The sequence below is a fragment of the Oncorhynchus gorbuscha genome, unplaced genomic scaffold, assembly GCF_021184085.1.
Source record: "Oncorhynchus gorbuscha isolate QuinsamMale2020 ecotype Even-year unplaced genomic scaffold, OgorEven_v1.0 Un_scaffold_1589, whole genome shotgun sequence".
NCBI lineage: Eukaryota > Metazoa > Chordata > Actinopteri > Salmoniformes > Salmonidae > Oncorhynchus > Oncorhynchus gorbuscha.
In genome coordinates, this window is record NW_025746323.1 from 84926 (window position 1) to 98076 (window position 13151).

The 13151-nt window shown below is 49.6% G+C and overlaps 1 protein-coding gene across 1 annotated transcript in view; it reads right to left on the reverse strand.

Annotated features, from left to right (window-relative positions):
• The window catches only part of LOC124023328 (protein diaphanous homolog 3-like), a gene marked incomplete at its 3' end in the record, with an annotated part of 118246 nt that overhangs the window by 82007 nt on the left and 23088 nt on the right, over positions 1-13151 (reverse strand). Inside the window, exon 4 of the mRNA XM_046337842.1 lies at positions 9966-10090. Within this exon, the coding sequence (XP_046193798.1) occupies positions 9966-10090 (125 nt within the window). The remainder of the gene's footprint in view (positions 1-9965; positions 10091-13151) is intronic.

A 13151-nucleotide genomic window follows, 5' to 3' on the forward strand; every position in this document is an offset into this window, starting at 1 on the left:
ATGCTCCCCTCTCTCTCTCTCTGGTAGGGGCTATGCCCCTCTCTGTGGGGGCTCTGGTAGGGGCTATGCCCCCTCTCTCTCTGGTAGGGGCTATGTCCCCCTCTCTCTCTCTGGTAGGGGCTATGTCCCCTCTCTCTCTCTCTGGTAGGGGCTATGCCCCTCCTCTCTCTCTCTCTCTCTGGTAGGGGCTATGCTCCCTCTCTCTCTCTGGTAGGGGCTATGCCCCCTCTCTGGTAGGGGCTATGTCCCCTCTCTCTCTCTGGTAGGGGCTATGCTCCCCCTCTCTCTCTCTGGTAGGGGCTATGTTTCCCCTCTCTCTGGTAGGGGCTCTCTCTCTCTCTGGTAGGGGCTATGCCCCTCTCTCTCTGGTAGGGGGGCTATGCTCCCCTCTCTCTCTGGTAGGGGCTATGTCTCTCTCTGGTAGGGGCTATGCCCCCTCTCTCTCTGGTAGGGGCTATGTCCTCTCTCTCTCTGGTAGGGGCTATGCCCCTCTCTCTCTCTGGTAGGGGCTGGGGGCTATGCCCCTCTCTCTCTGGTAGGGGCTATGCCCCTCTCTCTCTCTCTGGTAGGGGCTATGCTCCCTCTCTCTCTCTGGTAGGGGCTATGCCCCTCTCTCTCTGGTAGGGCTATGCTCCCCCTCTCTCTCTCTCTGGCTATGCCCTCTCTCTCTCTGGTAGGGGCTATGCCCCCTCTCTCTCTCTCTGGTAGGGGCTATGCCCCCTCTCTCTCTCTCTCTCTGGTAGGGGCTCTCTCTCTCTCTTTCTCTCTGGTAGGGGCTATGCTCTCTCTTTCTCTCTCTGGTAGGGCCCCTCCTCTCTCTCTCTGTAGGGGCTATGCCCCTCTCTCTCTCTGGTAGGGGCTATGCCCCTCTCTCTCTCTCTCTGGTAGGGGCTATGCTCCCCTCTCTCTCTCTCTGGTAGGGGCTATGCCTCTCTCTCTCTGGTAGGGGCTATGCCACCTCTCTCTCTCTGGTAGGGGCTATGCCCCCTCTCTCTCTCTGGTAGGGGCTATGCTCCCCTCTCTCTATGCCTCTCTCTCTCTGGTAGGGCTATGCCTCTCTCTCTCTCTGGTAGGGGCTATGCCCCTCTCTCTCTCTCTCTGGTAGGGCTATGCCCTCTCTCTCTCTGGTAGGGGCTATGCCTCTCTCTCTCTGGTAGGGGCTATGCCCCCTCTCTCTCTCTGGTAGGGGCTATGCCACCTCTCTCTCTCTGGTAGGGGCTATGCCCCCCTCTCTCTCTCTCTCTCTCTCTGGTAGGGGCTATGCCCCTCTCTCTCTCTCTGGTAGGGGCTATGCTCCTCTCTCTCTCTGGTAGGGGCTATGCCCCCTCTCTCTCTGGTAGGGCTCCCCTCTCTCTCTCTCTGGTAGGGGCTCTCTCTCTGGTAGGGGGCTATGCTCCCTCTCTCTCTCTGGTAGGGGCTATGCCCCCTCTCTCTCTCTCTCTGGTAGGGGCTATGCCCCCCTCTCTCTCTCTCTGGTAGGGGCTATGCCACCTCTCTCTCTCTCTGGTAGGGGCTATGCTCCCTCTCTCTCTCTCTGGTAGGGGCTATGCCCCCTCTCTCTCTCTGGTAGGGGCTATGCTCCCCTCTCTCTCTGGTAGGGGCTATGCCCCTCTCTCTCTCTGTAGGGGCTATGCTCCCCCTCTCTCTCTCTGGTAGGGGCTATGTCCCTCTCTCTCTCTGGTAGGGGCTATGCCCCCTCTCTCTCTCTCTCTCTCTGGTAGGGGCTATGCTCCCCCTCTCTCTCTCTCTCTGGTAGGGGCTATGCTCCCCCTCTCTCTCTCTCTGGTAGGGGCTATGCCCCTCTCTCTCTCTGGTAGGGGCTATGCCCCCTCTCTCTCTCTCTGGTAGGGGCTATGCCCCTCTCTCTCTCTCTCTGGTAGGGGCTATGTCCCCTCTCTCTCTCTGGTAGGGGCTATGCCCTCTCTCTCTCTCTCTGGTAGGGGCTATGCCCCCTCTCTCTCTCTGGTAGGGGCTATGCTCCCCCTCTCTCTCTCTCTCTAGTAGGGGCTATGCTCCCCCTCTCTCTCTCTCTGGTAGGGGCTATGTCCTCTCTCTCTCTCTGGTAGGGGCTATGCCCCCTCTCTCTCTCTCTGGTAGGGGCTATGCTCCCCTCTCTCTCTGGTAGGGGCTATGTCCCCTCTCTCTCTCTGGTAGGGGCTATGCTCCCTCTCTCTCTCTCTGGTAGGGGCTATGCCCCCTCTCTCTCTCTCTGGTAGGGGGTATGCTCCCTCTCTCTCTCTGGTAGGGGCTATGTCCCCTCTCTCTCTCTGGTAGGGGCTATGCTCCCTCTCTCTCTCTCTCTCTCTGGTAGGGGCTATGTCCCCCCTCTCTCTCTGGTAGGGGCTATGCCCCCTCTCTCTCTCTGGTAGGGGCTATGCTCTCTCTCTCTGGTAGGGGCTATGCCCCCTCTCTCTCTCTGGTAGGGGCTATGCCCCCTCTCTCTCTCTGGTAGGGGCTATGCTCTCTCTCTCTCTCTCTCTGGTAGGGGCTATGCCCCCTCTCTCTGGTAGGGGCTATGCCCCTCTCTCTCTCTGGTATGGGCTATGTCCCTGGTAGGGGCTCTCTCTCTCTCTCTGGTAGGGGCTATGCTCTCTCTCTCTCTCTCTCTGGTAGGGGCTATGCCCCCTCTCTCTCTCTGGTATGGGCTATGTCCCCTCTCTCTCTCTGGTAGGGGCTATGCCCCCTCTTTCTCTCTGGTAGGGGCTATGCCCCCTCTCTCTCTCTGGTAGGGGCTATGCTCTCTCTCTCTCTCTGGTAGGGGCTATGCCCCCTCTCTCTCTCTCTCTGGTAGGGGCTATGCCTCTCTCTCTCTGGTAGGGGCCTGCCCCCTCTCTCTCTGGTAGGGGCTATGCTCTCTCTCTCTCTCTGGTAGGGGCTATGCCCCTCTTCTCTCTGGTAGGGGCTATGCCCCCTCTCTCTCTGGTAGGGCTATGCTCTCTCTCTCTCTCTCTCTGGTAGGGGCTATGCTCCCCTCTCTCTCTGGTAGGGGCTATGCCCCTCTGGTAGGGCTCCCTCTCTCTCTGGTAGGGCTATGCTCCCTCTCTCTCTCTCTCTGGTAGGGGCTATGTCCCTCTCTCTCTCTGGTAGGGGCTCTCTCTCTCTGGTAGGGGCTATGCTCCTCTCTCTCTCTCGGGTAGGGGCTATGTCCCCTCTCTCTGGTAGGGGCTATGCCCCCCCTCTCTCTCTCTGGTAGGCGCTATGCCCCCTCTCTCTCTCTCTGGTAGGGGCTATGCTCCCCCTCTCTCTCTCTCTCTGGTAGGGGCTATGCTCCCCCTCTCTCTCTCTCTGGTAGGGGCTATGTCCCCTCTCTCTCTGGTAGGGGCTATGCTCCCCCTCTCTCTCCCTCTGGTAGGGGCTATGCTCCCCCTCTCTCTCCCTCTGGTAGGGGCTATGCTCCCCCTCTCTCTCCCTCTGGTAGGGGCTATGTCCCCTCTATCTCTCTCTGGTAGGGGCTATGTCCCCTCTATCTCTCTCTGGTAGGGGCTATGCCCCCCCTCTCTCTCTCTGGTAGGCGCTATGCCCCCTCTCTCTCTCTCTGGTAGGGGCTATGCTCCCCCTCTCTCTCTCTCTCTGGTAGGGGCTATGCTCCCCCTCTCTCTCTCTCTGGTAGGGGCTATGTTCCCTCTCTCTCTGGTAGGGGCTATGCTCCCCCTCTCTCTCTCTCTGGTAGGGGCTATGCTCCCCCTCTCTCTCTCTCTGGTAGGGGCTATGCTCCCCCTCTCTCTCCCTCTGGTAGGGGCTATGCTCCCCCTCTCTCTCCCTCTGGTAGGGGCTATGCTCCCCCTCTCTCTCCCTCTGGTAGGGGCTATGTCCCCTCTATCTCTCTCTGGTAGGGGCTATGTCCCCTCTATCTCTCTCTGGTAGGGGCTATGTTCCCCCTCTCTCTCTCTCTCTGGTAGGGGCTATGCTCCCCCTCTCTCTCTCTGGTAGGGGCTATGCCCCCTCTCTCCCTCTGGTAGGGGCTATGCTCCCCCTCTCTCTCTCTCTCTGGTAGGGGCTATGCCCCCTCTCTCCCTCTGGTAGGGGCTATGCCCCCTCTCTCTCTCTGGTAGGGGCTATGTCCTCTCTCTCTCTGGTAGGGGCTATGTCCTCTCTCTCTCTCTCTGGTAGGGGCTATGCCCCCTCTCTCTCTCTGGTAGGGGCTATGCCCCCTCTCTCTCTCTGGTAGGGGCTATGCCCCCTCTCTCTCTCTGGTAGGGGCTATGTCCTCTCTCTCTCTGGTAGGGGCTATGTCCTCTCTCTCTCTCTGGTAGGTGCTATGCCCCCTCTCTCTCTCTGGTAGGGGCTATGCCCCCTCTCTCTCTCTGGTATGGGCTATGTCCCCTCTCTCTCTGGTAGGGGCTATGCTCCCCCTCTCTCTCTCTCTCTGGTAGGGGCTATGTTCCCTCTCTCTCTCTGGTAGGGGCTATGCCCCCCCCTCTCTCTCTGGTAGGGGCTATGCTCCCCCTCTCTCTCTCTCTGGTAGGGGCTATGCTCCCCCTCTCTCTCTCTCTGGTAGGGGCTATGCTCCCCCCTCTCTCTCTCTGGTAGGGGCTATGTCCCCTCTCTCTCTGGCAGGGGCTATGCCCCCCCTCTCTCTCTCTGGTAGGGGCTATGCCCCCTCTATCTCTCTCTGGTAGGGGCTATGTCCCCTCTATCTCTCTCTGGTAGGGGCTATGCCCCCTCTCTCTCTCTCTGGTAGGGGCTATGTCCCCTCTATCTCTCTCTGGTAGGGGCTATGTCCCCTCTATCTCTCTCTCTCTCTGGTAGGGGCTATGCTCCCCCCTCTCTCTCTCTCTGGTAGGGGCTATGCTCCCCCTCTCTCTCTCTCTGGTAGGGGCTATGCCCCCTCTCTCTCTGGTAGGGGCTATGCCCCCTCTCTCTCTCTGGTAGGGGCTATGCCCCCTCTCTCTCTCTGGTAGGGGCTATGCCCCCTCTCTCTCTCTGGTAGGGGCTATGTCCCCTCTATCTCTCTCTGGTAGGGGCTATGCTCCCCCTCTCTCTCTCTCTGGTAGGGGCTTCTTCCCTTTCTTCCATTATCTCTCCTCTCCTTTCCTGGTCCCATTATCTCTCCTCTCATTCTTCCATTATCTCTCCTCTCCTCTTCTGCTCCCATTATCTCCCCTCTCCTCTCCTTCTTCCATTATCTCTCCTCTCCTCTTCTGCTCCCATTATCTCCCCTCTCCTCTCCTGCTTCCATTATCTCTCCTCTCCTTTCCTGCTTCCATTATCTCTCCTCTCATTTCCTGCTTACATTATCTCTCCTCTCCTTTCCTTTCATTATTTATCCTCTATCTTCATCCTGCCATTATCTCTCTTCTCCTTTCCTGCTTCCATTATCTCTCCTCTCCTTCTTCCATTATCTCTCCTCTCCTTCTTCCATTATCTCTCCTCTCTCTTCATCCCCCCATTATCTCTCCTCTCCTTTCCTTCTTCCATTACCTCTCCTCTCTCTTCATCCTGCCATTATCTCTCTTCTCCTTTCCTGCTTCCATTATCTCTCCTCTCCTTCTTCCATTATCTCTCCTCTCCTTCTTCCATTATCTCTCCTCTCTCTTCATCCCCCCATTATCTCTCCTCTCCTTTCCTTCTTCCATTACCTCTCCTCTCTCTTCATCCTCCCATTCTCTCCTCTCCTCTTGTCAGTATATCCTCTGCTTTCTTTCCTCCTCTCCTCTCCTAGTCTAGTTTCTCTCCTCTCATCCTCCTCTCCTAGTCTAGTTTCTCTCCTCTCATCCTCCTCTCCTAGTCTAGTTCCTTCTTAATATATCCAGGATGGGTGGATAATATGACCAGGATGGGTTGATAATATGACCAGGATGGGTTGATAATATGACCAGGATGGGTTGATAATATGACCAGGATGGGTTGATACTATGACCAGGATGGGTTGATAATATGACCAGGATGGGTTGATAATATGACCAGGATGGGTTGATAATATGGGTTGATAATATGGGTTGATAATATGACCAGGATGGGTTGATAATATGGGTTGATAATATGGGTTGATAATATGACCAGGATGGGTGGATAATATGACCAGGATGGGTTGATACTATGACCAGGATGGGTTGATAATATGGGTTGATAATATGGGTTGATAATATGACCAGGATGGGTTGATAATATGACCAGGATGGGTTGATAATATGGGTTGATACTATGACCAGGATGGGTTGATACTATGGGTTGATACTATGGGTTGATAATATGACCAGGATGGGTTGATAATATGACCAGGATGGGTTGATACTATGGGTTGATAATATGACCAGGATGGGTTGATAATATGACCAGGATGGGTTGATACTATGACCAGGATGGGTTGATAATATGGGTTGATAATATGACCAGGATGGGTTGATAATATGGGTTGATACTATGGGTTGATAATATGGGTTGATACTATGGGTTGATAATATGGGTTGATACTATGGGTTGATAATATGGGTTGATAATATGACCAGGATGGGTTGATAATATGGGTTGATAATATGGGTTGATGATATGACCAGGATGGGTTGATAATATGACCAGGATGGGTTGATAATATGGGTTGATACTATGACCAGGATGGGTTGATAATATGGGTTGATACTATGGGTTGATAATATGACCAGGATGGGTTGATAATATGACCAGGATGGGTTGATACTATGACCAGGATGGGTTGATAATATGGGTTGATAATATGACCAGGATGGGTTGATAATATGGGTTGATACTATGGGTTGATAATATGGGTTGATACTATGGGTTGATAATATGGGTTGATAATATGACCAGGATGGGTTGATAATATGGGTTGATAATATGGGTTGATGATATGACCAGGATGGGTTGATAATATGACCAGGATGGGTTGATAATATGGGTTGATACTATGACCAGGATGGGTTGATAATATGGGTTGATACTATGGGTTGATAATATGGGTTGATACTATGGGTTGATACTATAGGATAGGATAAGTAATCCCTCTCACCCCCCCCCCCCCTTTAAGATTTAGATGCACTATTGTAAAGTCACTGTTCCACTGGATGTCATAAGGTGAATGCACCAATTTGTAAGTCGCTCTGGATAAGAGCGTCTGCTAAATGACTTAAATGTAAATGTAATATGGGTTGATAATATGGGTTGATACTATGGGTTGATACTATGGGTTGATACTATGGGTTGATACTATGGGTTGATACTATGGGTTGATACTATGGGTTGATACTATGGGTTGATACTATGGGTTGATACTATGGGTTGATAATATGGGTTGATACTATGGGTTGATAATATGGGTTGATACTATGGGTTGATAATATGACCAGGATGGGTTGATACTATGGGTTGATACTATGGGTTGATACTATGGGTTGATACTATGGGTTGATAATATGGGTTGATAATATGGGTTGATACTATGGGTTGATACTGTGGGTTGATACTATGGGTTGATAATATGGGTTGATACTATGGGTTGATAATATGACCAGGATGGGTTGATACTATGGGTTGATACTATGGGTTGATACTATGGGTTGATAATATGGGTTGATAATATGACCAGGATGGGTTGATAATATGGGTTGATAATATGGGTTGATAATATGGGTTGATACTATGGGTTGATACTATGGGTTGATACTATGGGTTGATAATATGGGTTGATAATATGACCAGGATGGGTTGATACTATGGGTTGATACTATGGGTTGATAATATGACCAGGATGGGTTGATAATATGGGTTGATAATATGGGTTGATAATATGGGTTGATACTATGGGTTGATACTATGACCAGGATGGGTTGATACTATGGGTTGATAACAGAATAGGCTCTGTTTGATGACTAAGATACAGTACGACTAACGGAAACACACACACACACACACACACACACACACACACACACACACACACACACACACACACACACACACACACACACACACACACACACACACACACACACACACACACACACACACACACACACACACACACACACACACACACACACACACACGGTGGTGAATTAAAGGAGATGAGAATGCCAAGGAGTCCATCCTCTATCGGAGGATGTGGGGGAGCTACTGCTGAGGAGTCCATCCTCTATCAGAGGATGTGGGGGAGCTACTGCTGAGGAGTCCATCCTCTATCAGAGGATGTGGGGGAGCTACTGCTGAGGAGTCCATCCTCTATCAGAGGATGTGGGGGAGCTACTGCTGAGGAGTCCATCCTCTATCGGAGGATGTGGGGGAGCTACTGCTGAGGAGTCCATCCTCTATCGGAGGATGTGGGGGAGCTACTGCTGAGGAGTCCATCCTCTATCGGAGGATGTGGGGAGCTACTGCTGAGGAGTCCATCCTCTATCGGAGGATGTGGGGAGCTACTGTTGAGGAGTCCATCCTCTATCGGAGGATGTGGGGAGCTACTGTTGAGGAGTCCATCCTCTATCAGAGGATGTGGGGGAGCTACTGCTGAGGAGTCCATCCTCTATCGGAGGATGTGGGGGAGCTACTGCTGAGGAGTCCTTCATTAAAATGAACACAGATGTGTGGGGGAGCTACTGCTGAGGAGTCCTTCATTAAAATGAACACAGATGTGTGGGGGAGCTACTGCTGAGGAGTCCTTCATTAAAATGAACACAGATGTGTGGGGGAAGACCAACAGTCAGAAAAACACAGAGTTTCAGTCAGAGGTCAGCTTCTTTCATGTCTTCTTCATCTCTTCTCCTGATTAAAATTAGTAGGAGACTGGGATGGAAAACAATTGCTTTCAGTCAAATAGCAGAGAAAGAGAGTGATGGAGAGAGAGGGGGATTGAGAGGAAGAGAAGGAGAGATGGAGAGAGAGAGAGAGGGAGAGAGAGAGAGAGAGAGAGAGAGAGAGAGAGAGAGAGAGAGAGAGAGAGAGAGAGAGAGAGAGGGAGACAGAGAGAGATGGCGAGAGACAGAGAGTTGGAGACAGAAAGAGAGAGAGACAGAGAGTTGGAGACAGAGAGAGAGACAGAGAGAGAGAGAGACAGAGAGAGACAGAGAGAGGGGAAGAGGAGCGACAGAGAGAGGGGAAGAGGAGCGACAGACCACTGTGACCTGTGGATGAGAACAGTCGTTGTTTGGGTCTCTGGAAGGTTCCTACCGCGGTCCTGAAGGGTTGTAAGAAAGTTGTGAACATTTATAATCCTAATGAATGACGAGGTAGTGTTGGGGTCTGACATCTCTGCACTGATACACACTGGGCCTGGTGCAGCTGGCAGCTGTAGGTGACTGACCCACTGTGAGAGACGCTGTGCTGTAACAGGGCGTCTGGTCTTTGATATGTACGAGACGCTGTGGGAGGAGGGAGAATCAAAGCACAGTCAGCGGAGGACAACGGTCTACTGGATGGACTGAGGTGAGACGGACACACACTGCAGCAAGCACAGGCGTGTGTACAAGTTCACTACCCTCAGTATTTAATATATTTACACACACACACACACACACACACACACACACACACACACACACACACACACACACACACACACACACACACACACACACACACACACACACACACACACACACACACACACACACACACACACAGAGCTGTAATGATATGGGGTGATGCTGGGTGTAGAGAGAGGTGGGGCCAGAGAGAGGTGGGGCCAGAGAGAGGCGGGGCCAGAGAGGTGGGGCCAGAGAGAGGTGGGGCCAGAGAGAGGTGGGGCCAGAGAGAGGTGGGGCCAGAGAGAGGTGGGGCCAGAGAGAGGTGGGGCCAGAGAGAGGTGGGGCCAGAGAGAGGTGGGGCCAGAGAGAGGTGGGGCCAACCCTGTTCTGACTACCAGACACCCAGTCAGAGGCCACTTTGGTGGCCTACCCAAGAATTGAAAAAACACTGGAGTCACTGTGTGTGTGTGTGTGTGTGTGTGTGTGTGTGTGTGTGTGTGTGTGTGTGTGTGTGTGTGTGTGTGTGTGTAATCTGTCTGAAGTGAAGGATATAGACATCTTGGCAGTGAAGAGATCTTCAGAGTCGTCAGGAGAGGAGAAGGTGTCCAGATCTCTCTCTAGTTGAACCAGCTGTCTCTCCATCTGAACTAGGTTCTTCTCCAGGGACTCCGCTGAGACTAGACAGACACACACACACACACACACACACACACACACACACACACACACACACACACACACACACACACACACACACACACACACACACACACACACACACACACACACACACACACACACACACACACACACACACACACACACACACAGGAAAGATTAAACAATGCCTTGTTGCTTCATGTACTCAGGAGATGCCAAGGTGCAGCTCAGTGTCTCTGTTGGACTGGATCTGGTTCTGGTTCTGAGTCTCCAGTGAGGAGTGTTGTATTATAATCTGGTTCGTGTGTGTGTTTGACCTGAGGCACAGCGCTGCCTGCACCAATCACAGCGCTGCCTGCACCAATCACAGCGCTGCCTGCACCAATCACAGCGCTGCCTGCACCAATCACAGTGCTGCCTGCACCAATCACAGTGCTGCCTGCACCAATCACAGCGCTGCCTCAGACCAGCTCAAGGTGAAGACACCCACTCAGTCACCAGTGTGTGTGATTCTAGAACATGCCTCATTATCACGTCCTAGCTGACACTAAACACTAATCTAGAACACATCTCATTATCACGTCCTAGCTGACACTAAACACTAATCTAGAACACGCCTCATTATCATGTTCTATCTGACATTAATCTAGAACACATCTCATTATCACGTCCTAGTTGACACTAAACACTAATCTAGAACATGTCTCATTATCACGTCCTAGCTGACACTAAACACTAATCTAGAACACGACTCATTATCACGTCCTAGCTGACACTAAACACTAATCTAGAACACGACTCATTATCACTTCCTAGCTGACACTAAACACTAATCTAGAACACGACTCATTATCACTTCCTAGCTGACACTAAACACTAATCTAGAACACGCCTCATTATCATGTTCTATCTGACATTAATCTAGAACACATCTCATTATCACGTCCTAGTTGACACTAAACACTAATCTAGAACATGTCTCATTATCACGTCCTAGCTGACACTAAACACTAATCTAGAACACATCTCATTATCACGTCCTAGCTGACACTAAACACTAATCTAGAACACGCCTCATTATCATGTTCTATCTGACATTAATCTAGAACACATCTCATTATCACGTCCTAGTTGACACTAAACACTAATCTAGAACATGTCTCATTATCACGTCCTAGCTGACACTAAACACTAATCTAGAACACGACTCATTATCACTTCCTAGCTGACACTAAACACTAATCTAGAACACGACTCATTATCACTTCCTAGCTGACACTAAACACTAATCTAGAACACGCCTCATTATCATGTTCTATCTGACATTAATCTAGAACACATCTCATTATCACGTCCTAGTTGACACTAAACACTAATCTAGAACACGACTCATTATCATGTCCTAGTTGACACTAAACACTAATCTAGAACACGACTCATTATCACTTCCTAGCTGACACTAAACACTAATCTAGAACACGACTCATTATCATGTCCTAGCTGACACTAAACACTAATCTAGAACACGACTCATTATCACTTCCTAGCTGACACTAAACACTAATCTAGAACACGACTCATTATCATGTCCTAGCTGACACTAATCTAGAACACGACTCATTATCACTTCCTAGCTGACACTAAACACTAATCTAGAACACGTCTCATTATCATGTTCTATCTGACACTAAACACTAATCTAGAACACGTCTCATTATCATGTTCTATCTGACACTAAACACTAATCTAGAACATGTCTCATTATCACGTCCTAGCTGACACTAATCTAGAACATGACTCATTATCATGTTCTATCTGACACTAAACACTAATCTAGAACACGACTCATTATCACGTCCTAGCTGACACTAAACACTAATCTAGAACACGACTCATTATCACGTCCTAGCTGACACTAAACACTAATCTAGAACACGACTCATTATCACTTCCTAGCTGACACTAAACACTAATCTAGAACACGACTCATTATCACGTCCTAGCTGACACTAATCTAGAACATGACTCATTATCATGTTCTATCTGACACTAAACACTAATCTAGAACACGACTCATTATCACGTTCTAGCTGACACTAAACACTAATCTAGAACATGACTCATTATCACGTCCTAGCTGACACTAAACACTAATCTAGAACATGACTCATTATCATGTTCTATCTGACACTAAACACTAATCTAGAACATGCCTCATTATCACGTCCTAGCTGACACTAAACACTAATCTAGAACATGCCTCATTATCACGTCCTAGCTGACACTAAACACTAATCTAGAACATGCCTCATTATCATGTCCTAGCTGACACTAAACACTAATCTAGAACACATCTCATTATCACGTTCTATCTGACACTAAACACTAATCTAGAACATGACTCATTATCATGTTCTATCTGACACTAAACACTAATCTAGAACACGACTCATTATCACGTCCTAGCTGACACTAAACACTAATCTAGAACACGACTCATTATCACGTTCTAGCTGACACTAAACACTAATCTAGAACATGCCTCATTATCATGTCCTAGCTGACACTAAACACTAATCTAGAACACATCTCATTATCACGTTCTATCTGACACTAAACACTAATCTAGAACATGACTCATTATCATGTTCTATCTGACACTAAACACTAATCTAGAACACGACTCATTATCACGTCCTAGCTGACACTAAACACTAATCTAGAACACGACTCATTATCACGTTCTAGCTGACACTAATCTAGAACACGACTCATTATCATGTTCTATCTGACACTAATCTAGAACATGACTCATTATCACGTTCTAGCTGACACTAAACACTAATCTAGAACACGACTCATTATCACGTTCTAGCTGACACTAAACACTAATCTAGAACATGACTCATTATCACGTCCTAGCTGACACTAAACACTAATCTAGAACATGACTCATTATCATGTTCTATCTGACACTAAACACTAATCTAGAACATGCCTCATTATCACGTCCTAGCTGACACTAAACACTAATCTAGAACATGCCTCATTATCACGTCCTAGCTGACACTAAACACT